Here is a 22,472-nt window from a genome sequence, read left to right as displayed (position 1 = left end):
ACGCATCAATTTGCCGTGTTTGGTGATTCGCCTATGGCGGATTGCATCACATATTTTACTACACCAAAGGTTTTGATTGTCCCGATTGTGAGTGTCTTCTTCCGCCGCCAGTGTGTTGAGAGTGAACGAAAGTAGTTCAGAATATAGTTCTGAATGACGAATTATATCTGAGGTTTACTACATGCTCTAATAGGTATAATAGAACGGAAAGGAAAAGTGTTGCTCCGAATGCATAGGACTACTATCATAGTCAGATGGACGCTTTATATAATACCACTTCAATATCGAGCGTCTCTGTATTGGGAGTGTGTCGCGTAGTAAAACAGAAGGTGGCAAAGCTCAACCAAGAGGGTTATGACGTAATCTGGGAAAACATTTGGGGATTTACTGTTTTCGTTGAAGCACTTTAGCGTGAATTTGTGAACAGAAAACGAGTGAACTTTGCATTACTCGAAAAGTATTACGATGAAATTTTTGTGGTAGATTTTGCAAACAGTTGCATTTTGGTATGATAAGAAAGCATATGTTTCATTTAGTCCTACAATGAAAGACGTCAACATATGCTATTTATATTTTGGTGGTGAAATAAAAATGTCATGTGATACGTCTTACGCTGTGGAACTAATGGTTAATTTCACTATGATTGTAAACGAGTTATAGCAATGTTTTCCGAGTCCGTTCTTTTATGCTGTTTCTCATCTCAACCGTCTAGTCCTACTCAACCGTCCACAAATGTAATTTTGTGCACGTCCTATATCTAGACCAACAAGTAGGTCTGTCAGAAAAAAAGCTGAGACCCGCTTGTTGGTCTAGTCCTATATCGCGTTCTTTAGTCAATTTATAGAATCATAAGTTCATGAAACGCAGGTAAAATACTTGACATACATCGTATATTATCTAATTATTACACGGTTGTCCTGTTTTTGTTTTTCTTTGGACTCGGCTGCCAAAAGCTGTAGTGGAGCTTGTATGGCCTCTGTTTATTCAATGAAATGACCAAGCTTTGTGCATTTTTATATCCTTAACGCTTTTCATTTTTAAAATTTGTAGGGGTTGCAAACAGACTGGAGGGTGTGCGAACACTGTAGGTATATTCATCTTGATATCTGCTGGTTCTTGGTTTGGGTTTGATGGAGCTAGAGCAGGTTATTTTTTCTGTTTTTTAAACCCTTGTTAAATATAGTAGGGGCATTGTCACATTTAACTGTAGCAAACCTGTTGGCTTGTTTTTGGATTTTGTCAATTTCATTCTGTACAACCTAGGAATGTTTGACTCAAACCATACAACTTATATGTCTAACTTAATCATTAAAAGTTAATTCTTGTGCAGGATCATAATATTTGTCTTAATAGTCCTCAAGTTTGATATGCTTTCATGCATAATTCTTGAATCTGAAGGTCACATTTCAGCTCACTAGTAATTGAGACTCATAAATATTTGATTTGATTCAGATTTTCTAATAAGTTACCTTCCAGTGAATATGACATACTAGCTTTATGTGATTTATTTCAGGTTATTTGCATTTTTTGGTTGGAATTGCTTGCCCCATTTTTGTGTCCACTGTCATAGTTTACAAATCACATTTTGTGGTATCTTGGTATCGTGCATGGTTTTGATTGCTCTGTAGTTTACATAGTCATCTGTAGTATACATAGTCATTTGGAGTTTACCCAGTATACACAGTCATTTGGAGTTTACTTAGTCATCTGTAGTATACATAGTCATTTGTAGTATACTTAGTCTTCTATAGTATACATAGTCAGTGTAGTATACATAGTCATTTGTAGTATACTTAGTCATCTGTAGTATACATAGTCATTGTAGTATACATAGTCATCTGTAGTATACTTAGTCATCTGTAGTGTACTTAGTCATTTGTAGTATACATAGTCATCTGTAGTATACTTAGTCATTTGTAGTATAATTAATCATCTGCAAAGAGTAGTAATTCACTTCAACAAACAAATCAACTTTTATATCTGTTAGCAAACCAGAGTCCAATACTGTGATGATAATTGCAGGAGAGTTGTTGTAGGGTTTAACGCCATTTTTAAGCACAAGATAGGCTATACATGGCGGCCAGTATTAATGGTGGAGGAAGAACCCGGGAAAACCCCAGAAAGAACCACCAACCCACAAGAAGCTACTGGCAAGCTTTCTCACATAACCACATTAGCTGAATCCGAGACTCGAACTCACACAGACAGGTGAGATGGCATTGATCCGTAACGGTGAGCACTTTAGACTACTCTGCTGCTCAGGGCCCCATTGCAGGAGAGAGTACAATAGCTGTTTCTATTACTTCTGCACAGACATTATCATTAGTAAGATGGTTCCAATCCAGGACTATTTGTCCAAAAATTGAATGCTTATATTTAATTGTCCAGGAATTTCCAAAATTTAGTATTTAGAATTGTTTGTTACACTTCATTCCTGAATACTATTGATTCAGCAATCTTGGAAGAGGCATGGTTTGACTTTTGTAACAACTTTTTTGAATGCTATGACACTACTAAACGTGAATGCAACTTTATATTACAGACAATCTTGTCAAGAGAGATGCTTCAGACTTCTCTATTTATGTAGCATCTTACTGAAATAAAGTGTGAAAGGCAGATGAATTTGCATATTAAAGTATAGACATGTGCAACTTCCTCCTGGCATGGGCCAGATAAGTGATTTTGAAAGTATTATGGCTGTATTTTTAAATTAAGTAACAGAAATGAATGAAAACCAAACAGTTTTGTAAAATTCAAGAAATAATTTATTTCCCTAGAAAATGTGAAAATGTATTAAAAAAACTTACTGTAATGCAAATTAAATCCCAATTAGTCATTATAGTTTTATCACAAGATCAAATGTATAACTGAATTCAAGTGGTATTCCAAATAAGTTCCAATATTAAATGTGTAATGTGTCTGTAGTCTCAAACATGGTAATGTGCCAATGGCCTGAAGTGTGATGATGTTGTTGTTTGAATTCACTGAAATTCTAAAGTAATGTTAAAGTCCAAGAATATTATAGAGGAGAACTTTGTATTTCCAGTGAAGAATATTTTGAATAATTCAACCCAAATGAAATAATGAACACAACAATAAGACTGATTCTGCCTCAGATTTCAAATGCAGGAGTGAGTAATTTCTCAAGTAAACAAGATTATATAGAAAAGTAAGACATGAAAGTAGAACCAGGATGAGGGTCAAAAGTTCATTTTTAGAAACTTCTAAGTTAAGAAAATGATAAAATCTGTTACTAAAATTACAATAGAGAACGTGGTAAACATCAGGAAGCCCAGGTTATTTTGTGGGGGAATTTCAGTGTCCTAGACTCAGAAAAATTAAACATGTTTATATTAATAATAATCTGAATACATAATCCACAATTGTAGGTAAAATATGAGCTATGTTTTCTGTTATCCACAAAGCAAATGTTACTGTTCAGGTACATTGTGAAATTGATTTTGGACAAGAACAAGTCCAAACTACAATAATCATGAGAAAAAACCAAAAACAATATAAATTAAATATGCATAAAACAGAGGCAACACTCTCTGATTAAAGTTATGAGCCAGATACGGCCCACAGGTTGTAGATTGTGCATATCTGTTATGGTAAATGTATACAGTAAAATGTTGGTGTTGGTTTTCTCGTATATGTTTTAGGGGTCCTCGAGTGTCCGAGTGGTCTAAAGCGCTAACCATTCCAGATCACTGCCATCTCACCTCTGTCTGTGAGGGTTTGAGTCCAAGGCTCGGCTAGTGTGGGTATGTGGGAAAGCCTGCCAGTAGCTTCTCGTGGGTCGGTGGTTCTTCCCTGGGTTTTCCAGGGTTCTTCCTCCACCAGTTTTACTGGCCGCCTTGTATAGCCTATCTTATGCTGAAAAATGGCATTAAACCCTAGAACAACAACAACAACATATGTTTTTGAAATTAATTTAGGACATAGCATTCATGATTTTTTAAAAACTTAATCATTGTATTTTCTTGGCTGTGTGTTTTTTTAAAGTACATATCTTTGTTCTTTAAATATTTATTCTTGTTACAGACTTGTTTTCATAGTGGTGAAGAAGCAGTGCAGTGAGTGTATATATGTGAAACATCTTACAGAGGATGAGTTTGAGTTCCATGACAGAGGACTGGCCTGGTCAGTTCATCCATGAAGCCACTCTGTATGACAATGTGGAGCTCCTATCTGACCTTCTTCAGGGGAATGCGATTGCAAATATAAATTCCAAAGATCCTTATGGAGAACGCACAGCTGTCTATACTGCAGTGTCGAATAACAGCCTCCAATGTCTTAAAGTTTTGTTAGAAAAAGGAGGTAAACATGTTTTCCATAGCAGATCATTTGAACTTATTGATTTCAAACAAATGCACATTACATATAGAAAAATTCATGTGGAACACCACTTCATTGTGTCAATTCAAAATAAGGGCTGGACATTAATGGTTGTTATATTGCTGAGGATAGACTCAACTTGGAGTAACATTTTGTATTCCACCTGTCCTATCTAGCAATTAGCTTGAAGGATGAAGCTATTAATTTATTGTTTAAGATTTTAAAGATATAAAACTGAACTAATGTTACAAATTGCAATTAGCATTTCGGACAGAAGATCAACTTGTATATCACAGAATGTGTTATTGACAATTTCTTTGGACAACTGCTTTTGGAGAAGACTGAACTGAAGTGAATTTCACTACCCACTTGGCTGATTTTAACAGTTTATATCCTGAAGACTTTTGAAATTGTTAGAAAAACACTTGGTCAATTAACGTATCAGAAGTTGCACAGTTCTCTACTAAAAATGACATGGAAGTTTCCCTAGTTCCTTCCTTTTAAACATTCTTTAATATTAGGATTAATTATGACAGTTTCTATGAGATTTTAGAGTGGTAAAAATAACTGTATCAAACTAAAACTTAATTGTAGAGCAGGACCACAGTCACAGTTTGAAAACTGGATTCACCCAGTAGTGGTAATACATAGCCTGTCATTTTTGCATAGGTTACTCTTTTTTTTGTGATGAAAAACCTTGGCTGTTTGATGTAAATACATCCTTCCATAGAGAGGAGAATTGTCATTAGGTACTAGTCTACTCATGACTCTTGCATGCCCATGTGCAGAATAATCATCGGTTGCAAAGATGCCATGTTAATCTACATCTGCATGATGCAGTCAGAGAAAACTTTTGGTTTTTCAGTCAACAAAATGTAGTGTTAGAAATTTATCCTTTTTTGGTACTTATTTTCCATGCTGCCCTCCTCCCTTCAGAATGCTGATATCTAAGAAACAAACTAGGTTACCACACCAGAGGTCTCGCTAGGATTTTAAAACTTGGAGTCCAGGACTCCCATTTTGGTAAAAATAGGAGTCCCACCATCAAAAGTTGCAGTCCCTTCTTTCCTACAGAATCAACACATATGTGAGTGCATCTGTTTTTAGATGGAGAGGTTTTTGTAATGTAATCACTCACTATAATATAGCTTAATTACAACAGTCCATTGATCAGATCGCAAATTTATGGTTTATTTATTTATTTGTATACATACTTGTAGTAATTTTATATAAGTACTTGTAGTAACTTTCGCAAATAAAAAGTGTCTGATTTGCTGTTTTTCCCCGTATTTTCACAAATATGTGTCAAGTCAGAAAACAGCTTAGACCTTAAAGCACATATCGCGAATTCCACAACATAGCATTGTCTCATCTGTTTCTGACCTACATAATTTGCATTTTAAAGTGAAATCTTTAATAAAATAATACCTAGGGCTTTGGTTTCAATGATTTATATATTTTTTCTGAATATATTTGCCTGATGATTTAAGAAAACGGACAGTCTAATAAACTGGTACATCCCAGACTTAGCGAAGTCCGTCATTATTTCCTGTTACGCCTACTGGTTCACTTAGTTTCAGACTAATTTTATGATGAAATAGTGCATAAGAGGCAGTTAATAAATATCCAGGTCACTGATTCTGATCTTAAAACAGAAGTTTGTATGTTTTATCATCAAAGGATATCATGCAGGAAATTGATAGTTGCTAGCTTACTTGGAAAAGGGTTAATGGTCAATCAGCTATCAAAATATAATGCTTGTGAATTGGCAAGAGTTTGTTTGTCAACGTAATTGATATAAAAACTAGGCCTAGCTACTGATGCCTTGATGAATACATTTCGCTACAACACTAGAACTAACCAGGCTAAGGCAAGGGGCATTTAAAAAATATGGCATGGTTAGTCAATGTACCTCTTAGATAATCACAGGGCGAAGTCGTTTTTGTTTTCCTAACAGAATAAGGTGAAGTTTCCATTTTTAGGCGACTTGTCACCCACTTACGAATAGCATTTTGTCTAACTCTCAACATGTCTTGATTCTGAGGTCACGTGCACTGCTTATTCCGCTACATTTGGAAATGAACACAATAACAAAAGCTAAAGTTGTTTATTTGATGTACTTTTATAAATGACCACATCTCTTATCTGGGTCTTTCTGCCTCTGAATTCAATCACTGTAAATATCAGTGCATTTTTGTACCCGGCAGCCAGTCACAGCCTTTGAACTTGCTGCCCAGGTATTGCATCATGTTCTTTTTTATGTACTCTCTTAAAATGGCAACATTTGTGTACATCAAGGGGTCTGTAAGTCACTGAATTCTGTCATTGTAAATATCAGCACAGCTAATTGATCAACACATTTTCCCGCAAAGTAGGTGGCTGAAGCAGGACTAGCAAGTCTTTGAATTTTGCTGCACACCTATTACATGCGTAGGGAGAACGCCTGCCTCAGTGATTTTCTGCATTCCAGATAACAAATTGGCATCCAAATACGTGTAATTAAGCGTTTCCGAGATCTCTGCACACTATCCCATTCCTACAGGGTTTGCAGGGTTGGGGTACCCTAATCCTTATGCAGATGGTCATCAACAAATTGGCGCCCTAACAGTAGAAATTAGATATGCTGTCTTTTAAGTTTTGTCTAATCACCAGATTTGTTGTTTTTGTTTTTGAATATTGATACAGTGTAACCCTGCTGTAACATTGTGGTTGGGGTCCATAGAACCCAATCATGTTATACATCAACCTTTGGAGGACCAAACAAATGCACATTTCTTATTGCGGTGGAAACATAAAATAATTGTAGAACTTTGACCGAAACTGATTTTTTAAAATTGTTTAGTATTTATACAGAATGATATGTGCTTCAAAGGTAATCTGTTTTCTTTGAAGTTTCAGCAAAGCTATTTCTTCTGGGTACATTTAAAAATAACGTAATAAGCTGTCGTTTGGTCGATTGTAGTAGTTACTGTTCCTGCCTTCAAAGGTTGGTCAGTTGTAGCTAGTTCTGGTAGCATGACTTTTAGATAGACCAGCAGGTAGATATCTGCTTTATTTGACATTTCTGGTAGTAGAGTGATGCTGCCTTCCATGCATGCATTATAACTTTTGTAAAGGTCAACAGATAATGGATGTACAGCTGTTCTGTTCTGACAGGGATTACTGCAGAAAATTTTAGTGTTCTGAAGGATTTAATTTTATGCATGAAAAGAAGAGTAATTTTATTGACCATCCACATGCAAAGGTAAGTCTAAATAAACATATTAATTGCTAATGAGAGGTGGACAGTCTGCCGAAAGGTACATTATGAGATAGTGCCTTGTCTGACTGATCTCTGTTACTAGAAATGTCTAAAAGAAAAATATTTGGATCTCACAGCACACATTACTCAGGCCAGATGTCAATATAAGCAGATTATGATGTAATAATGCGCTGTTAAGATGGTTAGTCAGTATGAACAAAGATGTTTATGTAACAATAGATAGATTCCAGTGCATTTTATATCAAGTTTACGGCTTCCTTTTATGGTTTCTCTGAATTTTCCCACTTCAAAACCATGATTGTATATGCAAGTTTAAACAGCCAACAATGCAGCCGAAATAGCACCCCACCAAAATTGCCAGATGGTATATTTAGTTACCGTTAAGGACCAACAATCACAATTTGTGACATTGGCAAGCCCAATGTGATTCACGGAATAAACTTTTCAGATGTTATTTCTTGTATTTTTAAGAAGAAAAAACTATTTTTCGTGTAAGAGAAAAATACATGTGTATGAAATCTCAGGAGCCACGCCACAATCATCTTACATTAGAATTTATATTTGATCTCTTCCCCAAAATGATCATAAACTTTTTACATTATTTTTCCTACTTTTAAAGACAGGAAACTAAATTTTTCATGTACAAGAAAAATACATGTATTTGAAATTTTGGGAGCCATGCCATGGTCATGTTATATCCAAATTTGTGTTGTAATGGAGCATGCTATAGCGGGGTCATACTGTATTTTTGTTATAATGGAGTATGCTATAGCGGGGTCACACTGTATTTTTGTTATAATGGAGCATGCTATAGTGGCATCACTGTATTTGTTCCTATGATTTACACTATTAGTGTGTGTGCATGTGTGACATGTTCCTTTAATAAAGAAGTTTAGTAATTAAACATCCTACTTTACTATGAAAGAAAAGACATGAGTTTCATTGTTTGCCATATGTAACTGGTGTGTATATAGCACACGTCATATAAATAGGTTAGTTTCACATGTGACTCATTGTGTGACTTATTGTATACATATTGTCATTATTCATTGTATTATTGCAGTAAATTTTATTTTAGGTTACAGTGTTGGGACAGTCTGTGGGGAAGTCTGGCCACAGGAAAGGCTCTTGGGATACTTACCCAGTCTGCCTCACTTGTTCAAAGTGCATACGAAAAACCACTTTGGATTTTTTTAAGTTAATGTAAACCAAAATCTGGTATCTTGCTGATTTCAGACATACATATAGAGGGCAGAGGTAACATACCTCACCCTCCTTTACAGAAAAGATAGGTTTCTCTAATGCAGATCCCCCAGGGCCTTATTGCTAGAAGACTAGTTCTTAAGGTCAGAAGGGCATTCCTGGATATTAGCAGATTTTATGACTGATCTCTTGGGAGACGGGCAATGCACCCCTAACAGTGATGGATCAGAAATATGGGTTTCCAACAGAGCTGTATTGCCTGATTAGTGATCAATCACCAACTAGTCATCAGTCAGTGTTTTGCAACTGGGCACTGGTGAAATCAAAGCTGGTTGCTTGGTATGACCAGTCATCATACATGCACCTCATTAGTGATAGGGCTTTGTCAGAGTCCCCCTCCCCACTCTATTGTCACATCCTATGCTATAATGGAAGTCTACCTACATTAGGTATGGGAATCTAATTGGTATCCTGTCCCCATTTCCTATTATCCCTATGAATCCCAGTGAGATGTGGGACCCACTCCCTCAAGCAGATTGGTCCTTGATGCCTCTGAGATTGGTGGAATTTGGACTCAGAGTAGAGCTGATGTTGCAGCTCCTGAACTGCATTAGTAATCTTGTCAGGTTATACTGAGCAGAAAGGCTTCAGACATGTCATCATGTCATCCCTCCAGGAAAGACCACAGCCTCTACCCACTGTGTGGAGTTACAGGCCAAATAGCTCAGAGTACTCTTTTTAACCTCTGCCTTCAAAGACATAGTGAGATCCAGCAGAGCATAGAAGACACCGATGATGTACTGTCTATTCTTATTGACTCAGATGAGATTGACATGAAGAAACCCATTAGGAGGCAGTTGAATATTGTGTATTTATGCAGCTAGCTCAAGGAAAACTTGGACATGATTATTCAGATGTTTGAATATTACCTGTGGTAGCATAAAAATATGCTGATCAACAGCAACTGAAATTTTACTGCTACTACTACTACTACTAATAATAATAACAATAATGTGGACTTAGTATAGCACCCAGTCAAAGAGCTTTACAATGTTAGCTAATACATAACAAACAATGACAAGACTACAATAACAAACACCATGAAATTACAAAACAAAAACATGCTGACAATGATGAAGGAAGTAAAAATTATGAAGTCTTTACGCCTGTTCTTGAAGATGAGATAGATTGGTTTTAAGAATGAAGACATTGTCCTTGTGTATAAGATCGATGGGTAATTTATTCCATGTAGCTGGGCTCTGGTAGGCAAAAGAACATCTGAATGACTTCATTTTAACAGTTGGAATGTTGAGAATAAAAGTATACAAAGAGGAGCTTAAGTTTCTAGATGGGATGTATGCATGGGTGAGGTCATTTAGGTATATTGGACTGGAGTCTAGGAAATGTAGCATAGTGAACAGTTCTTGTGTTCTTCATTCTGTAAGGACGATCATGTTTTGAAGTTTTTGAAGTTTCAATAGTATCAATAGTAGATACTGAGATAGAAGTAAATTACAATAGTCCAGTCTTGAAAGTATTAAGAAACACACAAGTTTTTTTTAGTGGTATCAGCCAAAAGAAAATTGCATTTATTCATTACATATTGGTGTAATGAGAGTGTACTGTTGAGAGTGACACTTAGGTTTCATACTGACTGTAAATTTAATGTTGATATTGCTGGTAGCTATCACGGGATTAGGAGATTGCATCAAAAAGAGACATTTAAGTAAGATTTTGTTTAAATGTTTTCGACCTGGAGGAGGGCAGTAGAGACAGAAAAAATGGACTTACCTTTGTGAGTGAGGTTTGGACCAGTTCAAACGATATGTATTCAAAATTGAAAGTTGTATTGTAGTTACCAGTAAGATGGTAAATTATGGAGTTCTTAGTGATGACAGCAATTCCACCTCCATGGGAGTGGTGTGGGAATTACTTGATGTTGTAACTGGAGGTGTTAGATCCACACACTTTAGCTCATTGTTGGCTTTTTTTAAGCAGTGTTTATGTTAGGAAAAATATGTCAATGGTTGATAAAGTAAACTATTTCTTTGTGCCATTCTGGTTGTCCTACCGATAAGGCAATGCTCAATTGTTGATCAGACTTCAATGTTGACAGTTTAAGAGTAATTTGAATTAAATTTTCCAGATTAACACAAGAGTTTTAAAATTGCTGTGAAGGAACATGTGAAAAGGAGATAGCTGGAATTTTTCTACTCATTCTCTGCTGGCTGGCTTTGAAATGATATTTCTTTTTTTGCTGCTGTTTACATTTAAGTAAAGATGAATGTAGTCTCAGATTGTTAAGGCTAGCACAGAATGGACCACCAAGGATAATTATTTAATGCAATTAATGAGGGTGCATCATAGCATAAATGGGTCAGTTTGCAAGTATAACGTGATGGCATCATATTCAAAACCAAAGATGATTGTAGTATTAGTGGGGCAAAATGACTGGGCATGATTGTAATAGTTCTCTTTTCCAGAACAAATAAGTGAAGAAACACGTTCTGAAAGAACAGTCAATCTATGACAAATCTGGAGTATCTGCCTGAAGCCTGTTAAGCAATGATGGCTCATTCGAGTCTACTATTCAACATACTAATAAAACTGTCAAAACTACCTGCAGGAAATTTACTGATGTTAATTATCAAACTAATTAGAAGCCCTGCTTAGTAAGATTGTAATGCTGTCTTAAAACTAAGATAACATAGAGTTATATTTTACATATTTTGTATATGAAATGAAAGAAATTAGTTACTGTGCTCCAAGTGTTATATCCTTCTCAGGAATGTAATATTTTATTATATTACTCAGGTAAACTAGTCAGTCAAGAAGGCTTGTTTTATCTCAGCTGTTAACAGTGAGATGTAGTCATGATATTTCTGGTATTGATGGTGGCTGCAACATCAATGATGTTATGGTGCAGTGTTAAAGTATTTGAAAGTCACACATATTTTACCTCAGTTGCTGTATTCAAAAGAAACTTGTGTACGGTATTGCTAGTTGCTATGTGTGTAGAGTTTGGACTCAGATATGCTGGGAGTTATCTTGTATAACATGGCACCATGTTCAGAAGAACATCAACAAGTCAACAACAACCTAACAATGCCCAGGACAAGTGGTTTCTAAAAGTTCAATTTATCTCACCTACGTTTTCACTTGTCACAAAATTTAAATCACTTGTGAAAATTTGATCACATTTATGCTCTTTAATCCATCAAAAGAACTAGCAAAATAGTTTACACATATTTGTTTCTTAAAATAATCAAATTTTTCAGAAACATAGTTGATAGTGTACATTTTGTTGCATCAGATGTTTTCAGTTTTCCATTGTCCAGATATCTTTTATGTGCCATTTGTTTGCTCCAGTGTAGTAGCATTAGTAGTGTGGCCCTGCTATAGCACACTTCGTTTTAACACAGATTCAGATATAACACAATTTTGGTGTGGCTCCCAAAACTTCATGTTCATGTATACACAAAAAATTTGTTTTCTGTCCTAAAAGTACAAAAAGTAATGCACAAAAATGTTTATTATCATTTTGGGGAAAAGTTTTTCTTCTTAAAAGTACGAAAAATAACTTGTTAAAAGTTTATTCAGTGATCACGCTGACTTCGCCAGTCGGTATCACAAATTGTGATTTATTTTCCTTATTGGTGAGAAAATATACAATCTGGCTAGGTTTTTCGTGACATTGTTGGCCATTTAAACTTTTATATGCAACCTTGGGTTCATGTAATGAAATTAAGAAGCACCATGAAAAGAAGCTTGATATAAAATGCATTGTAATTTATTTATTGTTAGATAAACAAATTCTTTGTTAATATTGACAAACCATCTTAACAGTGAATTGTTATATCATTATCCACTTTTTCTGACATCTGATCTGGGTACTGTATGCTGTGAGATCTCTGCATTTCGAAAAAAATAAAAATATTGTTGTTGATATTTCTTATAACAGCGATCAAATGGATGAGGCGCTATCTCATTATGGATCTTTCACACAAAACAGTGTTGGACTATTGGCTGCTCACTAGTAATTATTATATTTATTTAAACTGACTTTGTTTGCTGATGGTATATAGAATTCCTCTTGTTTTCCCTCGTAGAATTAAATTCTTCAGAACACTCACATTTTCTGTAGTAATCCCTGTCAGAACAAAACACCTGATGGCCTTTTTTAAAAATAAAATGTATGATGCATGCGTGGAAGGCAGCATCTATATGCTACCAGAAATTTCACACAAAAAAAAAAAACAAACAACAAAAGAAAAACAAACTGAGATTTACTTGTTGCTCTATCCAGTAGTCAACAGGACTAGCTACAACTGACCAACTTTTGAAGGCAGGAACAGTAACTACTACAATTGACCAAATGATGGCTAATACCTTTTGTTTTTAAAATGTACACAGAAAATGAAATTTTTCTGAAACTTCAAAGAAAACTTTGAAGCCTTGCTTGTTCTCTATAAATACATGTATTAAGCAAATGAAAAAGTAATTTGATCTCAAACAATGTTCTGCAGTTATTTGATGTTGCCACCACAGTAAGAAATGGACATCTCTTTGGTCCTTCAAAACTGTCCTTTAGTGGTAACTTCAATAACACAAAGAAAGCCATTTACAGTCTTCAATAACAACAGCACAAAAAAACTTTCTTTACAGGAAGTCAGCACCAAATTTAAGTAAAAGCAGTGGATTATTGTATTTTCCATTGTTATTAGAACACATTTATTGTGCCTTGAAAGTTTCATTTTCGCAGGAAAAAATGTATGATTTCATTTGCTACCAACTGCAGCATAAAACACAAATTGAATTTCCAATGGATTGAAACTTTTGATATCTGGAAGTCAAGTTAATTGAAGATGGGGTATCTTCCAAAGATGTTTGTTAAACTTTTTAATTTGTTCACATTTTCATTTTCCTGTCAACAGTCTCATCAGTTTTTTTGACTACCCGAAGGCAAAATGACAGGCCAATTTAAGTACATGTCTCATGTAAACAATAAAAGCCATGTGCTTTATGTGACAGTTGTAGTGAATTGTTTAGTGACAATCAGATTTAGATCAAAAGGAGGACCATCAATTTTTTAAATGTGTGTTATTTGTTTTTTTCTAATGGGATGTGAAGTTATACATGAATTTTATAACATGTGATCAATACTCATATTCATGGATTTCTTATATACATGTACATTATTTAATTGATTATGGTATTACTACACAATTGCAAGTTGTCAATATACAAGTGTTTTTTTAGACTAGTTTATCTTCATTTAATCAGAAGCACATATTTTTGTGCCCACTTTTATTTCACCCCCCACCCATCCCGGCCCTATTTTAGGTAAATGCTTCATTTTCTTCAGCAAACAGACTTGGTTGGTTATAACATGGTTTGGTCTATAACATGGTCAGGTTTTATGGACCCCAACCACCATGTGATAATGGGGTCACGCTGTTCTTCCATCTGCAAAAATGGAAAGTAATTTATTGGAATTCAGACTTTCTCTAGCTTCTCTCAAGACTTGATTTGTTGATAGCTCCATTGACAAGTATGCAGGTTGAATTTTCAGTCAGTTTGGGATATTGGTTTTAATAACTGCAGAATATTTTTCCTTCTGAGTTCGTGAATTCAAGCCAGGGATAATTATCAACCAATAGAAATTACTTTATTAAATTTGTCATGTTTGAAATTTTTTGTTGCCACAGAATCTGGCTTATGTTTTGTTGGAGAAATAGTTACCTCACACTTAGTGGCAGTCTTATGTCTTACCACTCCACTTACACATGGATTTTTCTTCTCTGAATCTTTCTTATGAACTTTAAAAATAATTTAGTAAACTCATTTCATCCACACTGTAAACATCATCTTGCTTGACTTCTAAAATGATTATGCCATACATTTTGTCCTTTATATTTGAACAGAGGCCACTCCATAATTTACATGAATTTTTCACTTCAAACACAACATTGGGCATGGAAGTTAATCCTCTGTGTAATCAATTCAAAATTGAAGAATTATCTCTGCCAATCTCTGCCATTTAATCAGTTCATAAAGAGACCCAACACTAATGTTAATTAAATGCCTTTCATTAATTTTATTGGATTGTGTTGTATTAAAAGCAAAGATGAGTTGTTCATCACGAGTTTGTATGTTTTGATTATTTAACATTCAAACTCACAATCACGATTAGCTGAGCAGATCCAATTTGTTATTAATAATGCAAGACTTTCTAATGCTATAATACAGGTGATATAAGGTACAAAATCTGTGCAGTTTATGAACATATGTAAAAATTTTAAAAAATCACTTGGATGTTATTTGGGAGTGATTTAAATCATCTGATTTGAATAAGACAACCCTGAATGTATGATGTAAATAAATACATAGAGATGGGTAGAATCAAACATTTAGTAATGTCAGAGGGCATGAAATGCTAGATGAAGGTAAGTAAAGTGGTTATGGCATGAAAATAAGCACTTGCCTGACTTTTTTTTTAAATAGTCAAATAAATTGTCCTGGACTAGCTACATGGGATCTTTTTCTTGACCAAGTTAAAAATGAATAGTCCATGGCATCAGCTATGGGATTTACTATTCTGTGAAGATAAAAATCTTGATTGCCACCAATTAAAATAATATTGCAAACCTGCATGATAACATTCTGCAAAATTATAAGGTAAACATTTGCTTTTCTTTAGCTGGGATGATAATTGACCGGTAGTTTTGGTCAGTGTAGACTTCTAATCATTAACCTTTTTTTTGTAGCTGATCCCAGCAGTTCCGCAGGTGTGAGGTATAACATGATGGTAAGTTAACCATGATTGCCCTGCAGATCTTTTTTCTTACTCTCATAAGTTAAAGAACAATTCATTAGTCTAATGTCATAAGAAATGGTCTAGCTACATACATATAAATGATTTATTGTTGCTCAGATGTTATGTTTCTGATAACCAAGTTATCCATAAACACACACACACACACACACACACACACACACATATACATATGTCACCACTTAAAACTCTTTTATATGCTGGAGATGTCTGATGGTAACATAATTTTGACTGATTCCAAAATACTCTTGTTGTACAAACATAGTTACATATAACTATATTATTTGTATTATCATTCATATTTATAATAAATAAGAGTTATTTAGTTAATAATATTGTAAATACTAAATTTCAAATCAGTTGTAAGTTCTTATTGCAAGATGAGCCATGTATCAAGTGTAAGTTCCAAGGTTGAGCAACACTATTGTTGAAGTGAAAATAATGTAATCCAATTTCAGGACATGAGTTATAGCGAGAGGCAAAGCTGACCTAGTTCTGGATTAGTTTGTATTAAGACAGTCTATCTGTTTACTGATAGAGTGATTTTGAAATGCCAAGATGATTCATTCAGCCGTGGTATTGCATTCTGTCTATTGCATTTGAGTGATCTATGCAAGAAAATTATTGTGTAAAATTATGCTTTCTTAATACATAGTATATCACCAGTCATGGAAATTATTCATTGAGAGGATTTCATTTATTTTATTTACTCATTTATTAGAATTGCAATCATTGAAATATTTCAGACTCATTGGAACAATAGCAGTATGGAAATACTGGGAGTTCATTAAAGGCTTTTTGGGATTATATTATAACGATTCTGCTGTACTGTTGATACATCAGTAAATTAATAACCATCATTTAGAAAACCTTGGGAACTCATTTGGATTACTTTATACTTTTGGAATTGATAGAAGATTTAGGACTTTAGGTTTTCATTGACTGTATTCTAAGTTATTTAGATTTCTTTCACTTTTTATTTTAGGGATATAAATAATATTTTAAATTTTGCAAACCTTGTTGGTTTTCATTCTTTCTTACTTATTTTAAGACCATAGAATCATAACAGTTGTAAATTTAAAATTTAGATCTTATTCTTTTATTGTATATATGTATATTTGACTTCATCACTGTCAAATCAAGTAAATTTCAAACCCCCTTATCTGACAAAACAAGCATGAAGTAACATATTTATATCATGTGTGTCAAATTGCAACAGGCATAGTTCATAATTGCTCCCAATTCAATTTCACACTTCTGTCAACAAAGCAGATTAACGCATACATTGCCATCTATAATGTATTCATGACGTCAAGCATCAAATAATTTACTTTTGTTTAACGCTATTATTCAGTGCATGTTAAGCTATACATTGCAGCCAGTATAACTGGTGGAGGAAGAACCCAGAAAAACCCTGGCAGAAGCCACTGACCCATTGGAAGCTACTGGCAAGCTTTTTCACATAACCCGATTGGTTGAGCTCAAGACTCAAACCCACATGGACAGTGGTGCGATGGCAGTGATTGGTAAAGGCAAATGCTTTAGTCCATTTGGTCACCTGGGACCCCAGCATCAGATAGAATCTCCACTTTACGTTGTTGGCAGTACTATAACAATAACTATCATTGTGGCTTTGTTTCACCTTTAAATACATTCTCTGATCATATTAAGGTTAGGAATATAAGGCTGCTACCTCCCAAATCCAGCCCTGCTAAAAGATGAAAATCCAGCCCTGCTAAAAGATGAAAATTTGCCTTTTCTGTCTATATCATGTTGACAAAGGGCATTAACTATTGCTCGTTACTTCCTCTTGCCACCAGTCAGTGTTGCCAGTTTTTAAGCTTTGCTTCTGTACATAACATCATACTGAATAATGTGCGCCATTATATCCAAGTCATTGTGAAATTCAAGCTGCCTGTTCAAAATGTATGATTTATTTGGATTAATGTTGATTCATAAACAAGTGAAATGCAGTAAATGCAAGAAATACAGTGCAGTGAAGACACATAAGTTCTGCCTGGTATGTAGAAATATATCTCTTCCTCACAATCACAGCATATTTTATTTATTGTCTGAGGACACCTGGTTGGCTGTTCTGCAAAAATCAGCAAAAGGCAAAGAGAAGAGGGGGAAATGGTGCAAGATGGGTATGGATGTATTAAGCATACATCCACATACAGAATTGGTTGTGAGCATTGTGGAGGACACTACTCTGGTCCCACCCACCCAACATTCAAGGACAATGCCTTTCACTTTGATATTAGCAGAGATTTGGAGGGGGGGAGACAAATGCAGATACGTTGCAGTTGTAGTTGAATATGCAACAGATGAGTAGACTGGTACAGGTACACATTGGGGGATTATTCCCCCATTTTTAGGCAGTCCAAGTCCCCTCATAAGTCCAAGCTTGACCTTTATGTCTCTAAGACTGGAGACATGGAGTATTTTTTTCATCCAGTGGATCCAGCATGCAGTACTGCCTTGCCATCTGTAGTTGTACCAACAATCCGGCCATCTCAACCAATGGCAAGCTAAGGCTATCTGACTCTTGTATGAATGGATGAATATGCAGTCAGTCTTGATCTCACAGATGCCTGCTTTTTTGTCCCAGTTCATCTGGCATTGTTTAAGTTGCATTAGTTTGCTTACCATCACAAAGTTTTTTTGAGTCCTTCCAATCATTCTAAATATCAGCCCCAGAGTCTTCATCAGAGTCATGGATTGCTTCCTTTCTCTTTCATGGTCGACATCCTCCGTAGTGATGGTGACATATTTTGATGAGCTCCAAAAGCATATGGTACATGCTATTCTCCTCAAGGGCAGAAATAATCTATCCCTTTTGAATCATCTCAGTTTTCTAGTGAACTGGGAAAAATCAGACATTCACCAATCCTAGTGTTTTGTCCATCAGGGTATTGAATTTATCACCATTCTCCGTCTCGTGTGTCTTATGTACATGTTCTATTGATCATCAAACTTTTTCACCAGGAGTGGATTTCAGCAAATCCTTGGGTTACTCAATGTAGCCGTGGATCTGGTCCTGCTGGGCCAACTCCTTGGGTTACTCAAAGTGGCAGTGAATCTGGTCCTGCTGGGCCAACTCTTTGGGTTACTCAAAGTGGCAGTGGATCTGGTCCTGCTGGGCCAATTCCTTGGGTCACTCAATGTGGCAGTGAATCTGGTCCTGCTGGGCCAACTCCTTGAGTTACTCAGTGTGTCAGTGGATCTGGTCCTGCTGGGCCAACTCTTTGGGTTACTCAGTGTGTCAGTGAATCTGGTCCTGCTGGGCCAACTCCTTGGGTTACTCAATGTGGCAGTGAATCTGGTCCTGCTGGGTCAACTCATTGGGTTACTCAATGTGGCAGTGGATCTGGTCCTGCTGGGCCAACTCCTTGGGTTACTCAATGTGGCAGTGAATCTGGTCCTGCTGGGCCAACTCCTTGGGTTACTCAGTGTGTCAGTGAATCTGGTCCTGCTGGGCCAACTCCTTGGGTTACTCAATGTGGCAGTGAATCTGGTCCTGCTGGGCCAACTCCTTGGGTTACTCAGTGTGGCAGTGGATCTGGTCCTGCTGGGCCAACTCTTTGGGTTACTCAGTGTGTCAGTGAATCTGGTCCTGCTGGGCCAACTCCTTGGGTTACTCAATGTGGCAGTGAATCTGGTCCTGCTGGGCCAACTCCTTGGGTTACTCAAAGTGGCAGTGGATCTGGTCCTGCTGGGTCAACTCCTTGGGTTACTCAGTGTCAGTGAATCTGGTCCTGCTGGGCCAACTCCTTGGGTTACTCAATGTGGCAGTGAATCTGGTCCTGTTGGGCCAACTCCTTGGGTTACTCAATGTGGCAGTGGATCTGGTCCTGCTGGGCCAACTCCTTGGGTTACTCAGTGTGGCAGTGGATCTGGGCCTTCTGTATGTGTGCTTGTAACAGGTGACTTTGATGGCTAAATAGTGCCCATTTTCCAGTCCATTGAACCAGAAGGTCAATATTGTGAATGAGGTACAAACATTCCATTATCAATCACACAAGCATAACTGGCTCATGACAGGAATTCTTATGGAGAAACTCCGTCTGGAAATGTTATGTACAGATGCCAGTATATACAGTCAGGGAGCTTGCTTGCTTCCAGGCTCTAATACAGTCATTGACTAGGTTACCAGGGAAACAGCTTCACATCTAGAATAAAAACAATTATAATTGCTCTGGAAGGACCAACTCTGGTGGAAATCAAACATTTTAGCACCAGTCACACAACCTGTGTGTGCTGGTTTGGCAGTTTCATAATTGGTGTTAGCAACTAAGATCAAGATGCTAATCAGACACATTCCCAGCAGACTCAATGTTTCGGCTGATCTACTGTCCAGAAAGTGTTGGGTTACTCAAGCATAATGGTCCCTTCAGCTGTCAGTTTTTGTGCACTTTGGGGGCATCCAATGATTGACCTGTTTGTGATGAGGTGGAACCACAAACAGCCCACCTTATGTTTCTCAGGTCCTGGACCCAGAAGCTTGGGCCATGGATACTTTGTCAGTTGGGGGAGGATATGGGCCTTTGTTTACCCCCCCTTTCCAATCTAAATACTGAAGTTAGTACAGAAAATATGAGGTTAGCATTGCAAAATAATTCAGATAGCACCTCTCAAATGGGACAAGTCCTGGGACAGTGATTTATTCAGGCTAGCACTAGATCTGCTGAGGAAGATAATGACCAAACCAGATCTTCTCAAACAAGTCTGCAGGTGCTTCATACCTGCTTGGAATATGTTCTCCTTGATACTTGGCTCTTGTCAAGACAGCATTGTGAAAAAAAGAATTCAGACCTTTGCATGTGGGGAAAAAGGCCCTTCACTCTGTAGACTTGTAAGGGAATTTGTGTTTTTTCAGGGACTGGTGGAAAATGGATAATATTGTCCCACTGAATGCCTTAATCCCTCAACTAGCAGACTTTTTTCTCTGGCTGTATGAGGCGAAAAGTTGACATGATCAAATACTACCATTCCACAATATATATATATATATATGACTGGAGTTACTGGAAATGTTAATATGGTAATGCAGTCTCCTTGCCCCCCCCCCCCCCCCCCCCCCGACAGCATATTGGAACTTCATAATTTCCTTATGTGAAACTATTTTGTGGCTGTTAAATTCCAATGATCTGCTGCAACTTAAAACTTTTAAGAAAATGACAGATTTGCAGTTGTTTAATTTTGCAGATATATTATTCTCATGAATTCTGACAAAATGAACAGCACACTAATAAAAGTAGGTTTATGATATGTCAGAGAAAGGTTGAGGTTCAGAGTGGTTGTAAATTGTACTATAGCTACAAAAGGACTGCCTTAGCTTTCTGCGTAGTGTTAGACTTAAAGGATGTGCATTAGAATTCTACCTTCAGATCAGTTAGTACTGTCTACCATGGTATGCCCTTGGGCAGAGCATTTCACTCCAGCTGTATCAGTGCCAAATAACCTGCTTTTGTTGCCATATGGTGCCGAAACACCAACCCAAAAATATTTATAGAAAGTTATCAAATTTAGGTTTATTTCATCAAGGAATATGCATTTTCTTTAATTTACTCATTGGTGGTGCAATGACCAAATCTGTAACATCTTTTTAAGTAATTTTTTCCAAATGATAAGTCTTTTAAAGGAATTTTTGGAACCTGCTCTTTATTTACAATTCGCTTTTCCCTTTATGTTTGTTATACATGCATGTATATTTTGAATTAACCATTCTTGTGTACTTACTGTGTTTCTTTATGTGGACATGTGTACACTGTAACAGTATGTATGAATGTCAGGTGGCAGGTGGGTATGTAGTAATCCAATACACAGGTAGAAATTAGATATCTAGGTACATTGATTGCTTATTATAAAGGTGAGGCTCGATTTTTGCCATAGATGCATTTCTGAGGTTAAGAAGTATATTCCAGATTGGCATCAATTGATTTTCCCATAGAATACTTGTAAATTAAAGAAGTTCTTGGGCAATTTATACCTTTCAAATAATGAATATTTGTGAAAAAAAGATTCATTGAGTGATGAAATGCATGGTGTTATGATTTTATGGTCTTAAAACAAGTACACTTAGCAAGCAACACCAACAAGTCTTGCATAATTGAAAAATATAATTTATTCCCTGAAATACGAAGTGAAAGAATTAAAAACAAATTACAGTATGGTGAATGGATTCCTAAAGTCCTAAATGTTATATCAATTCCAAAAGTTTTGAGTCATCTAAATGAGTTCCAAAGGTATTCCAAATGATAGTCTGTATTGTAATGAAGTATCAACAGTACAGAAGTGTCACTGTTATAATCCCAAAATGTCTTTAAATAAATTCACAGTAATCCTGTATAGCTATTATATCCAGATAGTTTTAGTGCTGTAATTCCAGTGAATGATAAAATAAAAGAATCAGCCCCCACAATATAACTCTTCCAAGACTGAACTACTACTAAGAATGTCTAATTCTACGAAATAATTATATTATATAGAATTATAATATCCATTAGCGAGAATGCAATTAATCATCTTGGTATTTCAAAATAAGAGATCAGCTGTTCTAACACTGACTAATATAAAGTAGGTGAATTTTGACCTTTCACTAGAACTCGTATCCTTTTCCGATCATATGGTGTTTACTTGTATTTTTAGTATGACTTAACCTTGGAACTTTATGAATGAAACAATGCACTTAATACATGACTTATCTCACAGTGCAAACTTACTATCATAGTATATTAGCATTAAAAATGTCATTAACCAAATGACACTTACAGAAACTATTATTATGAAAATAATACACATAATATAGATACATATAACCATGTACATGCA

General features: G+C 35.9%; 1 protein-coding gene across 2 annotated transcripts in view; it reads left to right on the top strand.

Moving 5' to 3' along the window:
• The first annotated feature begins 324 nt into the window (after positions 1-324).
• The window catches only part of LOC149802891 (leucine-rich repeat serine/threonine-protein kinase 1-like), a 148,005-nt gene continuing 125,857 nt past the window's right edge, over positions 325-22,472 (top strand). The window contains exons 1-3 of one of the 2 annotated variants that reach the window (XM_089952359.1): positions 325-457; positions 4,045-4,320; positions 15,571-15,611. In XM_089952359.1, coding sequence (XP_089808485.1) covers positions 4,110-4,320; positions 15,571-15,611 — 252 coding nt within the window. In that variant the 5' untranslated portion in view covers positions 325-457; positions 4,045-4,109. Of the gene's footprint in view, positions 480-4,044; positions 4,321-15,570; positions 15,612-22,472 lie in introns of both variants that reach the window. The other variant, XM_089952360.1, reaches the window with a different exon arrangement.

Source organism: Sinohyriopsis cumingii, chromosome 3 (assembly GCF_028554795.1).
Source record: "Sinohyriopsis cumingii isolate HCF-2022 chromosome 3, ASM2855479v2, whole genome shotgun sequence".
NCBI classification, from domain to species: domain Eukaryota; kingdom Metazoa; phylum Mollusca; class Bivalvia; order Unionida; family Unionidae; genus Sinohyriopsis; species Sinohyriopsis cumingii.
This window is presented reverse-complemented; position numbering and strand designations above follow the sequence as displayed.